Source organism: Dendrobates tinctorius, unplaced genomic scaffold, assembly GCF_039654945.1.
Source record: "Dendrobates tinctorius isolate UK_male_01 unplaced genomic scaffold, ASM3965494v1 ptg000319l, whole genome shotgun sequence".
Classification (NCBI taxonomy): Eukaryota; Metazoa; Chordata; class Amphibia; order Anura; family Dendrobatidae; genus Dendrobates; species Dendrobates tinctorius.
In genome coordinates, this window is record NW_027361986.1 from 85,641 (window position 1) to 101,625 (window position 15,985).

General features: G+C 48.6%; 1 protein-coding gene across 2 annotated transcripts in view; it reads right to left on the minus strand.

Moving 5' to 3' along the window:
* LOC141073884 (gametocyte-specific factor 1-like) overlaps positions 1 to 15,985 on the minus strand; it is a 142,149-nt gene that overhangs the window by 60,520 nt on the left and 65,644 nt on the right. For both annotated transcript variants that reach the window (XM_073561413.1, XM_073561414.1), the window contains exon 7: positions 6,496 to 6,556. In XM_073561413.1, the coding sequence (XP_073417514.1) occupies positions 6,496 to 6,556 (61 nt within the window). The remainder of the gene's footprint in view (positions 1 to 6,495; positions 6,557 to 15,985) is intronic.

The following is a 15,985-nucleotide window of genomic DNA, read 5'->3' on the forward strand; positions in this document are numbered from 1 at the left end:
TGTTGAGAGTCAGTGGGTAATTGCCCAGCGGCGACCCATGTTCTGAGAAGACCAATCTTAGTCTTCTTGCTGCTGCTGTATCCACTTATCCCGGGATTGTTCCAGTATGCCCCTTGGGGTCTCAGATGAAGTTATTTTTATTGTCAGTTGTGAGCATGGTAGCAGTGAGAGCAAACGGGATTTCCTCCCCTTCCAATTCTTCGTCTCGATTTTGCCCTGGAGTTGTATGTCGAATCCTGGAGAGGGCGTCTGCATGGACATTCTCGGCCCCTCTTGTGGATAATCTTATAATTGTACTTCGCCATCCGAGCCACCCATCGTTGTTCCAGAGCCCCCAATTTGGCATTTTCCATATGAGCCAGCGGGTTGTTGTCAGTTCGCACTACCACCTCGGGAGCCCGCTAGGTACTCCACAAATCTGTCCGTCATAGCCCACACCACTGCGAGGAGCTTGAGCTTAAAAGCTGTAATTGTCAGGGTTACTCGGAGTAATGGAGTGAGCGACTTCCATATGCGATCACTCTCTCCCAGCCATCCTGAACCTGTGACAACACAGCCCCCAGCCCGTGAAGACTCCAGTCAGTGTGCAAGATGAACGGTTGAGAGAAATCCGCATAAGCCAACACTGGGGCATCCGAGAGTGCAGCCTCGAGGTCTCGGAAGGCCTCTTCCTGAGGGTGTTGCCACGATTTTGCGTCCATAGGCCCCAGCGGGAGCCCCCTTCAGTAGGTCGTGCAGGGCTCGAGCTAGACATGTAAAATTCTTTACGAAGCGACGGTGATATCCGGCTAACCCCAGAAAAGCCTGCACATCTTTCACCGTCTCAGGGGTAGGCCATTCCTGGATAGCAGCAACCTTCTCCCGGGATGGTCTCACACCCTCTGCCGAAACGACATGACCCAGATACTCAATCTGAGAGCTTAATAGGTGGCATTTCTGAGGCTTCACCTTCAACCCGTACTTTTGCAACCGGCTACCTGTTCCAACCGCTCCAGGTGGTCCTCGAAGGTGGCAGCATAGACGATGTCATCCAGGTAGATCAATGTGGCCTCAAAATTGAGATCTCCCAGACATCGCTCCATCAATCGCTGAAAGGTCCCGGAGGCGTTGGCCAGCCCAAACAGCATCCGATTGAACTCAAACAGTCCCATGGGCAATATGAACACCGCCTTGGACCTATCTTCTGACATGGGCACCTGCCAGTACCCAATGGCCAAGTCCAGGGTCAAAAAATATGTTGCCTTCCCCAAGGCGGACAGGGATTCTTCTATGCGGGGCAGCAGGTATGAGTCCTTAATAGTGCAAGCATTCAGTTTACGATAATCCACACAGAATCGTAGTGTACCATCTTTCTTCCGGACCAACACGATTGGGGCCGCCCAGGGAAATTGACTTTCCCGTATCACCCTCTTTCGCAGCATTTGGGCCAGCAAAGTTTTCACCTATTGATAGAGTTGTGGCGGAATCTGTCGGTATCGTTCCCGGATAGGGGCCGCTCCTGCTGTGGGGATTTCATGAGTGATGGCGGTGGTACACCCAAAATTGTCCTCATGACTAGCAAATACTTCATGGTACTGTCCCAGCAATGTTTTTATCTGTGCGAGTTGGGCTGCAGTTAACCCAGAAAGCTCGGCCCGCATGTGCTCCAAGATATTTCGGCCCTTCTCTTGGGCTGAGACTTCGTGGGCCTGTAAAGTTCATATTGTTACTTCCCAAGGATCCTCGGGGTGTACTCGTAATTGAACCGACAGATGGCAGCACTTCTTCTAAAAGCCTTACTAGTTTGGCCAGTACAGTCCGTGCTTTCAGAACAGTGTCTCGGTCTTCAAGGTTAACGCAGCGTACCAGGACGGCTCCTTTTTGCACGGTAGCCAGGGAACGGGCCCACCAGTATGCCAGGAGGTAAGCACTCCGAGTGACACGACTCCACCTGCACCTCCACGCCCTCCAAGGGTATCGGGTCTCGAATGGGCAGGGCCACCACAGTCTGTCCAGGAGGTAACAAGCAGGGGAGTCGCTGGCGTGATGAACTTACCCAGAGCCTCGCCTTCCTGGCGGTCCGTGCTCCCCGCACCAGCTGCTGGAATACCTACCCTTGGGCTGTGCGAGAACCCCACTGCTTCAGTATCCTCTGTGTAGGGTCATTGAGCAGTAGGTTGCCGAACTCTCGTAGAACATTCATGCCTAGGGTAACAGGGTGTTGCTTAGCTTCTCCTTGAGTCAGTACCACCCCTCTGCGACCAAGGGATTTACCGCACAGCGTCGCTTGCACCCACACCACCTCGGCAACTGGGACCGGCAGTTGGTTGGCAGCTACTAATCTGATCACAGGCCCCCACTGAGGCCTTGCTGCTTCCAGGAAGTTCGGTTAAAAGTACGTTGCGGGCATAGTGGTTACTTGTGACCCCGTGTCCACCAGGCACCGGACGGCCCGGCCCTCCACTTCTGCCCAAACCACCAGACATTTTGCTACCAAATCTTTGGGACTTCCACCACCTCTAGTTGTGGTTTTCGGCTCCGAGCGGCGTCCCCCCAGCCCGGAGCCCTTTAGTTTAATGGCCGCCGGGGTGGGTGTCTCCCACGCCGGACACTCTCGGGCAAAGTGGCCAGGTTCTCCACACTCAAAACACCGGGCCTGTGTAGACTGACCACCCCGTAGGGAGCGCGATCCCCAAGAGCCGGGGTTAAAACTAGGTCGTCCAGTCCCGGTTCTTCTCTTTACTTCGGCCAACTCGCCCTTAATACTTTTCAGCTCTTGCTTCATCTCTTCCACCCACTGAGGCTCCTCGACTACACTCGGAGGCCTCCACACCTCGGACTTTCCCCACGGGGACTGTCATCCCCTGCTCCTGCTCTTGAGTACATGCCTCACTCCCCACCTCTGAAAAATCTATTTGGGGATTCATTCTGATCTGTTCCCGCAGTGTCTGTTTGACTAATGGATCTCGCAAACCAGTCACCAGTAGGTCACGTAGGGTCAACAGGTCCTGCCCCTACCCCGTCCTTTCTATAGCCATATGAAATTCTTGAAGGACATTGATATACTCTGATAGTCTCCCCCTCTATTTGCATCCGACTAAACAAACGGGGTCATAACTCCCACATTAGTAGGGTCCCCATGGGTCTGTTCTACTATCTGTAACACTTTCAAAAGTGTTGCGGTGCTCCGGAGGTTTCAACATCACTGACCTGCACGCCTCCCCGTCCAGTGCCATGAGTGCCACTTCGGCCTCCAGATCAGGGGTCATTGGGTGCATCCGAAAGAGGCCCCGCATCCGCTCTATCCAGCTCCATAACATAGTATTGGAGCCAGAAAATCTAGGCAGGTTGTTAAGCATGGCCCCCAATGATATGCTGGTACTGGGACCCTCATCATTTGTAGAGTTTACAGCTCTACCCTGATCTGGGGCACCACTGTGCTCAGAGAATTCATCCTGCCGACTACGCCAAGTGTAGGGTTCAGCAGGTTCGCAGGATGCAGTGACGAGACACGAGACTGAGTATGGTTTGTGGAATAAAGTTTTATAAACTGTAGCCGCTGGGGCCATCTTGAGCAAACCAAAAGCTTTAACAACTAGTCCACGCAGGGACTCAACAATCCTACCAACACTTTCTTATTGCAATGCGATTAACCTGGTTTGCCCAGGTGCTATAGGTCACGTATGAACAAACTACTGGTCCTAAGCTTCTATATTAAACTTATCCTTCCAGGGTGTCTGTTAGGATCACAAGCATGGCCGCGTTGAGATCGCTGATGCGGCTGCCTTGACGCCCCGATATTCCGGGACGGAACTGGGCACGACAGGCCCTGAAGAGACGATGCCAGTGGGGCGCAACAGGCCCTGAAGAAACGATGCCGGTGGGGCGCAACAGGCCCTGAAGAAACGATGCCGGTGGGGCGCAACAGGCCCTGAAGAAACAATGCCGGTGGGGCGCAACAGGCCCTGAAGAAACAATGCTGGTGGGGCGCAACAGGCCCTGAAGAAACGATGCCGGTGGGGCGCAACAGGCCCTGAAGAAACGATGCCGGTGGGGCGCTGCAGGTGTCTCCTTGCTGCCCTCGTCCCGCCGCGGCGTTATGACGCAGTCTCTAAATATAGCCGTTCACTACCCTCTGCCTGAGGCCCCTTAGCCAAACGGACGGGGGCCTCTCCTGCCACCTGTAGCGAGGTGGCGCCTCCTGGGCCCAGTAATGACCAGGCCGCAGCTGTGTGGGGGCATTGTCCTGACCTCTGTCAAGGAATGGTCTGTCGTCGCAGCTGTCAGTGGAGGTTGTGGACCTGTCACAACAGGGCGGGAAACGGCGGGGGCGGCTGGATGGGACCGTATGAGGGAAGCGGCCGCCAGTGAACGAATCTCAAGTCTCACGTGTCGGTGAGTCCGCAGTTTTCCTTTCACAGGCCCATGTCGGTCTCTCCACCACACACCGTCCGCTCCCTCGGTTCTCTGTCTCACCCGGCTTCCTGTCAACTGCCACTTCAGCACGCCCCCTGCTCCTTTTAAGCTTGCCCCGCCCCCTGTTTCCCTGACAACTTCAGTAAAGTCTTTCCTTTTACTGTCCTCCCGGTATCGTTCCCTCAAGAACCCTGAAGGCGGTCCCCTGGGTACCTGCCCATTCACTGTCTGGGAGTCCTCCTCCCCACAACTGAGTCGAGGATTTTGAGGTCTGATGTTATTTCCCACCATTTTGGGAAGAAGCTTGAAGTCCTGCCTCCTACCCGTTCAGTCATTGCCTTCCTGAACATGGGTTCTGAAAAATATTCCACCCTCTACCTCCTTTCATGTAGCTCCAACGTCCAGATGTACCTTTCCATCTGTATGGAGGAATTTACGCCTGAAGAGGGGGGGCGTACATGGCCGCTTTCGGAGGGATTTTGGTTCAGGAAGACTTTTGTCGGTCACCTTTTCCAACAACTCATCCAGGGCAGGACCAAACACGTATTACCCTCTGAAAGGTATAGAGCATAGCTTAGACTTGGATAGGAAGTCTCCAGTCCACATCTTTAATCACAGTGATCTTCTCGTGGTGTTGGAAAGCACAGAACAAGTTCTTGCAGTAATCTGGACCTATAACAGCAGAGGCACCTGCAAGGAATCCTGCTGCTTTCAGTAAGAAGGGGAATGAGGCCAGAAGAGCTTCTCTTCTGGTACCTCCCTTAATATGGTCTTCCAACTGTTGTAACCAAAGAAATAAGGCACTCGTAATGCAGGCGAATGAGACATTTGTCCTTAAGGAGGTCGCCGATGCCTCCCAAGACTTCCAGTAGACCAATCTTGCTTTCAACTGGATTCTTAAGTTGGGAGGAGTTCTCAAAAGGTTAGGGTAGTTTTTTTTGGCTACCCTAGCTGCCTGGATATCCACTTTGGGAATTTCAGTCCAGCACTTTGAAAGGTCTTCATCCATGGGAAAGCAGTCTTTCAGATCACCTGGGACATCCAGGTTTAAAATCTGAATGTTGTCATGGGTGGGAAATAGAATCTTCCCTCTAGATCTCAAGCCCCCAAACATCTCACCCTGGACTGTGCGGGACGTTCTCTTCTCCAACTCCCATAGCATTTCTGACCGAGAGTAATAATTCCTCCATGTCCTCAGAGGAAAAAAAAAAAGAAAAAAAAATCATCCTCCTCCGTATAACTTGGGAATAACCACCTTCTTCCAACTATTCTTTGGGACGTGTTATTTCTGCTTTTGAGTCAGAGCCATCTTCCGAGGCACATTTCTTTTTTGGCACAGAGGGGCCCCCTGAAAAAGGACTGGGAGAAGGTAGCGCTAGGGATGACTGGATTTCCTGTTGCACCATTCCTCTAACCTCATCCATCAGGGATGGCTGTTCCTCACAGATGATTTTCTCCGTACATGGCTGACAAAAGTTATATTTATGGTTGGATGTAAGTTTCAATTACATCACCCACAATTTTATACATAGTATGGATTAAAATTAAAAGTATTCAGAAGGTCACAAATAAAAAAAATGACACCATTCATTTATGGAGTAGCAGGGAAACCTTAATTTTCAATGACAGGTTTATTTTTCCTAACAGACCCATTGACTTAACGGTAACGTTGGTTATGAAAAATTTATTTCTGTGTCTGCACATTGAGAAGTCGTATACTTTTGAAAAAGCATTTGGTACAAACTTGAAACGCATAAAAGCTATTGGATACTACCACAGTGTGGCACAACTATTTGTCCAACAGCAGTGCAGTCAACTAGAAACATTATCTCCTCTTACGCCTCAATAAATGCAGATGGATTATCTCCTACCCGTTAGCAAAACGGCAGCAGCTGTATACTCTACAGGCATACAATGGGGCTGTGCCATTCAGTCTTGTCAGGTTAGCAACTCAACTCCCCCTGACGACTTATACATCCCCCTGCGTGCACTTGTCATTCGCTCTATTTTCCTGTGTGCAGCACCGTCAGTCAGGAGATGTCCATGCTGTAAGTACAAACATGAGACGCAAAAACAAGTAAATTCATCACTTACACTTACCTCGGTCCAGAATAAGAAGGTGTACCCCAAATGAATGTGGCTCTCTCCTCACTCTGCAAATCTAAAACACAGTAAGCATTTCCATAAGCATCTTACACAGAGGCATAAGTTAATGTACTGCATATATTGTATACACATGCACACAACTTAACTGTACATATGAGCAATTTAAAAACATAGAATAGACTAATCAGGCAAGTTAGAGAGAAACTATTGTGTTATGAAAACACAGTACTTTATCCCTTTGTTTCTGCAATTGGACAGGCTCCCAGCTAGAGCTCCTGAACCCCTAGTAAACAGGGGGAAGGGGTAACCATGTCAAAGGGGCCTACAAGTTTAAGCTGTATAAAAACAAGGGGTGATGTGCACTGCAGGCGCATTGCCCATAAACACTAATGGCCATTACACAATAGGCAAACTTAAATAAGCAGCTATGGTGAATGGAACATTACAGGATTCTCTCACCATGACGCTTCAGAAGTACTTTCTAATTATTCAATCACTGGTTTTAAAAGAAATAAAAGTGAACTCTTAAATTGTTTGAGAAGACTTTGCTGTATGATTACTTTTAAAGAAACTATTACCCTCGCCAAGCCCAGCAACAGCTCTCGTGCTGGCAAGGTCTTTGTTGTTTGGCTGCAGTGGCAAACATTATGTTAAAAGTGCTGCAACCAAATCACTAGGCGAATGCACACATGCAGTCTACATCTTCCTGATGGGCACCTTGTGGTGGGAAGGCTTAGGGTAAGTTCACACAGGGCGTTTTTGCAGCTTTTTTGCCAATTTTCAGCTACTTTTTTCATTAGCAGCAAAGCCTATGAGATTTCTGAAATCTCACAGATTGTTTTTTGTGTGATCAGGATTTTTGTGTGCTTTGCAGCTTTTTTTTTTTTTTTTTTTTACACAAACGCTGAAAGAAGCGACATGATCTATCAACCAACTTACTTGAATGGATGGTGAAAAAAAAACGCTGAAAATATGCTGGTTGACTTTTCTTGCAGCTTAAAAAAGCTTGCAGCGTAAAAAAAAAAAAAAAAAAAAAATTATCAGCGTGGGTCCCTCTCATTTTTGACAAACAACCTGACTGACTAAAGCTCACAGCTGAGGGCTGATATTCTCAGCCTGGTAAGACACCTATCCATTACTAATCCTAGAGTTGCTAGAGGGTTTAATATACACACAATAAGAACAAAGTCTTTTAATGAAAATACACTACACAGTTTTTCCATCTTTATTAACTGCTATTCCAATATCGAAGCCCTCGATATCTGCAAAAAAAATTAAAATAAACCAACAATATCCCATACCTGTCCGGCATACAGTCAAGCCCCACAGCATAAATCCATCTCAGGGGGTTAATCAAGTTTACAACCGGGAGCGGTGCTAATGCGACAGCTCCCTGCTGTAAACTACTGGGGAATGAAGGAGAAGCAGAGCGCACAGACTGAGTATCAGTGATGTCACTCAGTCTGCTGGCTGATGGCATGAACTCCTGTGACCTCAGCACCATGGGAAAATGACGATGCTGAGGTCACAGGAGTTCATGCCATCAGCGAACACAGACTCAGTGACATCACCTCACTGAGTGTGCTTGCTGCCAGCCTGACCTGAGGTGAACTCTTCACTGTGGGAAAATGACAGTGAAAAGGGTACCCTCAGTTAGCCAGTCAGCCCGTCGGTCCAATTTTACCGCACCCCTCCCTGTCAGTGTGATTTGCACTTAAATTGCCTGCTTTTCAAAGGAGGGACGATTCTACAGGAAGCTTTTTTTTTTCCCTCTGGGGAATTCAACTTCATTAGCTTGCACAAATAGACACAAAAATGCACGAAAAAGCCGCACCAAAAACGCACTTAAACCTGCGTTTTTTGCCGCAGCTTCTTTCCTGCCAAGAAATCAGGTTTTGCTGCAGAAAAAAAAGCATCAAACACGCCCTGTGTGAACTTACCCTTATGCTTTTTTGGACCAAAATATCATTAAGAAACCTATGCTATTTACATACACTTGCACTATTTATGTACTTACATGTAAAGTCTAGGCTCATTTTGTTTTTTTCATCTTGGGATTGGTCTGAATTTGCCAGTGTGAGTGCTTGCGCCCTTACACTTTGCATGTGTACCAGTTTCTAGTCCAGCTCAGTTTTTAGGTTCTGCTGTAATCTTACACATTATACAAAAAGGGGGCGAGGCTCCCCTTTCTGAGCAAGTATGTGGTCTGTGAAGCTTCCTATGGATAGGTGTCAGGGCGCTGTCCTGCCCTGCCCTTATTCACAAGGAGGTCGTATGACAATACACTAGAGACAGGTTAGGACTGTCCTGATGGGTACATGTCATGGTGGGATAGCTTTTATGCCCTTTCAATTAAAATAGCACTAAATAAGTACCCCATGTTATTCACACGTATAATTACTATTTACTTGCTGAAGATAAATGCTCATTTTGCTTTATGACTATCTAGATATACTGTATGACATGATGTTTTCTGAAATGGGATAATTATAAAATCTTTTAGTGAAAGATGGGCAATATAGATTTATGTATGCCATTACCACAAATTTTGGATTCTATTATTCCCTTTAGGACAAACATTTCAATACAAGACAGTTTTCTTTCTGGCAATCTCTTGGGTGTTTCTGAAATTCGACCATATACAAGAACACAAGAGGCTACTAAAATCTGGTACTTGTCAACCCATAAAAGTGGACAAAAATATCCCCACTTTTGCATTAGCTTCTGCAGTTTTGTTTATTGCTCATTTCTGAGAAGTTACTGTAGATCTGCAGAAATAAATAAGCTAGCTGGTTGTCACAATGCAAATGAAAAATTTTTGCTATGTGTGTTGAGTAGAGATCCTGTGTAAAGGCCCCGTCACACATAGCGACTTACCAGCGATCCCGACAACGATATCAACGTGTCAGGATCGCTGGTGATTTGCTATGTGATCGCTGGTCAGCTGTCAGACAGCTTCACCAGCGATTAGCACAGCGACGCCGCGCGTGCGCTGTGTTCAGCGCTGATTCATGTCAAATAGAATTAAAATAAAAAATATTGTTATTCTCACCTTCCGACGTCCCGCGCAGCATTCCCGCCTCTCTCCACGCTCCGGTCCCAGTAATCCTTTGCGAGAATTACCGCGATGACGTCCGTTCTCGCGGGATCGCGAAGTCTCACGGTCATTCTTGCAAAGGATTAATGGGACCGAAGCGTGGAGGCGGGAATGCTGCCCGGGACGTCGGAAGGTGAGAATAGTAATATTTTTTATTTTTTTTTAATTATTTTAAACTGTATTTACAATAAGTGCGCAGCCCAAGCATGTAGGGAGGGAATATACGGGTGCCGTCATGGGCTCAGAAATACTGTTAACGGTAAGTAACTACGCTTTTCTCTTTCCCCCATGACGGAACCACGGAGAGAATTGCAGAGACTATCAATTAGGGGGGACCACTGCCTCCAGCACCCTTCTACCAAAGTTTAGATCTGAGGAGGTGGCTAGGTCCGGCCGATAGTGGTTGAAGTTGAAGACCAAGTAGCAGCTCTACATATCTGCTCAATCGAGACACCTACTCTCTCCACCCAGGAAGTTGACACCACTCTTGTAGAATGGGCCGTCACTCTGTCCGGGGTGTCCGCACCCTGTGACGAGTAAGACAAGGTGATGGCGTCTCATATCCACCTCGCCAGCGTGCTCTTTGATGCTTTCCGCCCCTTTCTTGGCCCCTGGAAGCACATAAAAAGAGACCTATCCTTCCTACATTCCCTGGTGGCCGACAGGTATTCAATTAGGCATCTCCTAACATCTAATGTGTGTAGCAACTTCTCTTTGGGATTGGGGCAAAAGGAGGGGAGGAAGATTTCTTGAGTTCTGTGAAATCGGGATGCCACCTTCGGCAGGTAGGCTGGGTCTGTCCTAAGTACCACCCTGTCATCCAGGATCTGAGTAAATGGAGGGAAGGCAGACAGGGCCTGGATATCACTGATTCTACAGGCCATGTCAGGGCTATCAAGAGGGAGGTCTTAAGTGATATCAACTTTAGTGGCGCTTCTGGCAAAGGTTCAAAGGGAGGCTTGGTCAGAGCTGAGAGCACCAAGTTTAGATCCCAGGGAGGAATGTTTAGGGAAGACATAGGCCTGGATCTACTGGCTGCCTTAATGAACCTGGACACCCAATGGTTCCCTGCCAAGTCATAGTTGTATAGGGTCCCTAGGGCCGCCACATGAACCTTTAATGTGCTGGTAGCTAGACCTTGCTCTAAGACCTTTTGCAGGAACTCAAGATCTTTGATAGAGGTACATTCCCACTTGAGCTGGCCCTTGATACTGAAAGGAACTTCCTTCAGATCCTCCCGTACAATTTAGTGGTTACCGGTTTTCTACTCCGTAGCAGGGTAGACACTATTTTTGGGGAGAAACCTCTGTTACTAAAACAGGGCCCTTTCAAATTTCCAGCCATCATATGTAGGTTCTCCACCTGAGGGTGCAGCACTGGGCCCTGTGAGAGCAAGTTCGGGATATCTGGGAGAACCCAAGGGTTGGAGATGGACATTCTCCTCAACCAAGAGACCCACGTCCTTCTTGGCCAAAAGAGGGCTATTAAGATTACCCTTGCTTTGCCCTCCCGAATCTTCCTCAGAACTGATGGAATTAAGGATATTGGTGGAAATGCATATGCAAGGGGAAAGTGCCAGGGTATCATGAGGGCATCAGGGCTACTGGGTTCCCAGAGGGGTCTATGGAGCAGAAGGTTTTTACCTTCCGATTCGTCCTGTTGGCAAATAGGTCTATGTTTGGTTTCCCCCACAGTTTCATGATCTGATTGAAAATTTCCTGGTTTAACTCCCACTTGCCCTGTCTCAGCTGTGTGCGACTTAGGAAGTCTGCCGTCACATTGTCTGCCCCTTATGTGTAGTGCAGTCAGTGAACCTAGATTTCCCTCTGCAAACTGGAAAATTGACTGTCACTTCGATTAGGGCGCAGGATCTTGTACTCTCCTAATGGTTCAAGTAAGCGACTACCGTGCGGTTGTCCAAAAACACCCTTACGTGGTGGGTCTTGAGGGAGTCCAGAAAATACAGGAGGGTGAGCTTTACCGCTAAGAGCTCCTTCAAATTTGAGGAGGCTGCATTTTCGTCCCCTGTCCATACCCCTTGTGCTACCTGGTTATCCAAGTAAGCCCCCCACCCCCTGGGGCTTGCATCTGTACTAAGGATTCGAGAGACCGGTATCACCCAAGAGACCACCCTGGATGTTGGATGGCTCTGTCCACCACTGCAGTGAGTGAGCCGTTTCGGGTGAGATGTCTAACCGCCCTTCTAAATGTCCGTGAAGAGAAATTTCTGCCGCTAGTATTTCCCACTAGAGATCCCTTGTATGAGCTTGAGCCAACTGCACAGCTGGTATACAGGCTGTCATTGAGCCAAGCAGGGACATGGCCTTCCTCAGTGTTGTTACTGTATGAGTTCTCACTCCTGCTGTTTCATGTGTAGCCCTTTCCCTTCTGGGATATGACACTCTTGCGTGAGAATCTATGGTTATGCCCAAATACTATTGTCCTTGGGTCGGAACCATCCGAGATTTTGGCAGATTTAGCAGCCAACCTAGGCTGGTCAGTGATTCCATAGTCCTGTTCAACTTGTCCCTGCAGTGAGAAGGGGAGTTGCCTATCACTATGAAGTCGTCCAAGTATGGAACTATTAGGACATCCTGCTCTATGTGCCATGACTTCCGCTATAATTTTTGTGAAGACTCTCTGGGCGATGGCCAGCCCGAACGGGAGAGCTTTGAATTGGTAGTGCTTTATTTCTCCCGTTACAGTGACTGCTATCCTGAGAAACCGGCAGTAGTCCGTGTGGTATGGGGACGTGGTAGTACGCATCTTAAGTCGAGTACAGTCATGCAACAGGCTGGAAACAGCATTTTTTACTGCAGATTTTGCTTCCATTTTGAATGGATGGATTATCAGGCACTTGTTAAACTTTCAGGTTCACTATTGTCCTGAATGTCCTATCTGGCTTCCTCCTCAGGAAGATAGGGGAATAGAAGCCTTCTCCTTTTTCTCAGTGGGGGACCTCCTGTAGCACTGATTTCTCCACCAGGGTCTGAATCTCTTGTTGAACCGCGGCTTGCTCTTCCACTGACTGCCTTTGCGGGGTTCACTATGAAAGAGGGTTGGGGTGAGGTGTGGAAATTTAATTTGAGGCCTGTTTTTATGACGTTTAAGATCCAGGAACTGTTTGAAATCTTTTCCCAGGTTGGGAAGAAGTGGCCCAACATTCCTCTTACCTGGGAGACACCTTCATCGGGGTTGCTTTTTGTCTGCCGGTTTCCAGAACTTGAACCCTTTTCCTTTTCCTCGCCTGTTCTCCAACTTATCCTGGGAGTTTTTAGGCGGCTTTCTCTGGATAAATTTCCTGCTCCAAAAACGCTTGAAGGGAAAATTGGACTGGATGGGGAAAGACTTCCTTTTTATCCCCTGCTTTGTCAAGGATATCGTCCAGTGTGGGGCCGAAAAGGAATTCGCCTTCACAGGGAATGGAGCAAAGTTTGGATTTTGTCTGCAGGTGCCCCGTCCAGCATTTGAGCCAGAGTGCTCGCCTTGCTGCATTCGAGAATGAAGCTGCCCTAGCTGTCAGTCGGATTGAATCCGCGGATGCATCCGCCAGAAAAGCCGCCGCTCCCCTCATCAATGGGACGGAGTCTAGAATTGCATCTCTTGGGGTTTTGTTCTTCAGTTGGTCCTCCAACTGATCTAACTACACAATTAGGGCTCTGGCTGTACAAGTGGCGGCTATAGCGGGTTTCAGTCCTCCTCCAGCGGCCTCCCAGGAACTCTTCAGGAATGTGTCTGCTTTTCTGTCCATGGGGTCCTTCAATGTTCCCATATCCTCAAACAGCTGAGCGAATTTTTTGAGGCTTTTGCTATGGCTACATCCACCTTTGGCTCTTTCTCCCAAAATGAACAGCTTGGGTCTTCAAAGGGATATTTTCTTTTAGGCGCTAGGAGGCCCTTTCTTTCCAGTCTTTTCCACTCCCTCAGTATTAGCGCCTGAATTTTCTCGTTCATAGGGAATGATCTCTTTTGGTTCTAACCCACTGAACATGGCATCCTGAATGGTTCTTTTTGGTCTGGTGTCTTCCAGCCCCATAGTGGCTCCAATTGCCTTTATTAAGTTATCCGTTTCCTCTATGGGAAAACAGCTGAGACCCCCCTCCACAGAGGACAAGGAGTCGGATGACAGACTGTCCGTGCCTGACGTAGAAGATTCGCTCTCCCCATCGCTGTGGTCTGACTCGGGGGTCCCTGCTCTTAGCCTTCCTATGCTTTTTGCTTTCTCCCTTAAGGGATTTGAAGGTGTTCTCTACTTGATGTTTGATTAGGGCCCTAGTCGGAGGCGAAACTTTGAGATTCTTTGCAAAACGTATGCTCAATGCAGAGCCTTTTCCCCCACCCTATGGGAAGCTCCTCTCTACAAAGTGAGCAAATCTTGAGGTTGGCCTTTTGCGTGCACTTCTTCCCCTAAAAGGAGGACAGGCCCTAGTTACAGTTTATACATTCACGTAGTTCACTTACCCACCAGGCCGAAGGAGGTTACAGAGTTTGAGGGGCCACCGGGTCTGCAGAAGACTTATCTTTTGGGACCACTGCCCCACTGGACTCCTTGCTGCGCTGGGATTCTGAGCGGCTCCTGAACTGTGTCGCTGTTACTGGTTCCCCTTGGAATCCTTCTTACGGTGCTGCTGCTGTTGCGGTGATTGCTGCAGTTGCTGTTGGTGTCCTGTTTCCGAGGACATTTCCAGCAGCGTTTGCTCCTCTGAAGGCTCGCTCATTCCTCCAGGAGATGCAGCGATATGCCTGCTCCTGGTTGTTTAAATGTAGTCGCTCCCCTTCCGGCCACTGCCACGTGGGGAAGCGTTTTTTTCCCCCCCCCTTTCTCTTCTTTTCCCGCCGCCTCTGCATCTCCTCTCCCCGCCACTCCAGGCTCCCAGGGATGTTTGCGCCGCACCCGATTTCCCCTGACATCAGACACCGTCCCCCCTCCCGCACCCTGCCACTCCCAGAGATGCATTGTGGCAGGGCCAACGTCTTCTACGCGAGTGCCCTGCCGCCGCTCCCAAGAATGCCTTGCGGCGGCGCCATCATCATCTGGAAGCGCTCTCCCTCACACGCCGCTGCCGGAGCCCGTGGGGAACACCGGTGCGGCCCCCGCTACCTTCCGGATGCTGCCAGAAATCGCGCCTTGAGTTTCTACATACTCCTGGGAGAGGCGGTCTTCTGGAACGACTTCTGCTGCCTCTCCACTCCCCCCCCCCTCCACACACCCTGGAGGCCAGCTGACCCCAGCGGTGGCTCCTCTGGTCACCACCCCAGCCGGTACAGGCAACCCCTGCTGTCGTCCTCCGGACTGGTCGGCCCTGGCATCCAACGACGATCGGCGAATCCGTAGGTTCCCTATGGGGACAGGAAACCAACTTATGCGGGAGAGAGGTACCGCATTTATATCTGTAGTTCTCCTGTCCCCGTGGGGTGCATCTCCTCTCTCTCCATGGTGCCATCAAGGGGGAAAGAGAAGCAACATTTTTGTGAGTAAAATGTGATTTTATTATTTTCACGGCTCAACGTTATAAACGTCTGGAAGCACCTGGGGGTTCAAGGTGCTCACCATGCATCTAACTACATTCTTTGAGGGGTCTAGTTTCCAAAATAGTGTCACTTGTGGGGCGGGATTTCCACTGTTGGCACATCAATGGCTCTCCAAACGCAACATGGCATCCGATCTCACTTCCAGCCAATTTTGACATCGCTCCTTCCCTTCTGAGCTCTGCCACGCACCCAAACAGTGGTTTACCCCAACATATGGGGTATCCACGCACTCAGGACAAGTTGAACAGCTTTTGGGGTCCAATTTCTCCTGTTACCCTTGGGAAAATAAAAAATTGGATCTGAAGTTTTTTGTGAAAAAAAGGTTCATTTTTTTCGTAAACATTCCCAAAAAATCCTGTGAAGCACCTGAAGGGTTAATAAACTTCTTGAATGTGGTTTTGAGCACCTTGAGGGGTGGAGTTTTTAGAATTGTGTCACTTTTGGGTATTTTCGATCATATAGACCTCTCAAAGTGACTTCAAATGTGATGTGGCCCCTAAAATTAAAAAAAATGTTGTAAAAATGAGAAATCGCTGGTCAACTTTTAACCCTTACAGCTTCCTAACCAAAAAAAAAAAAAATGTTGGATCCAAAATTGTGCTGATGTAAACTAAACATATGGGAAATGTTACTTAAGTATTTTGTGACATCTGATTTAAGGGCATGAAAATTCAAAGTTTGAAAATTGCAATATTTTCTAAATCTTTTTTCACAAACGCAAGTGACAAAGAAATTTTACCACCATCATGGAGTACAATATATCACGAGAAAACAGTCTCAATCACCAGGATCCAGTGAAGCGTTCCACAGTTATTTACCTCAAAGGGACAGTGGTCAGAATTGTAAAAATCGGCC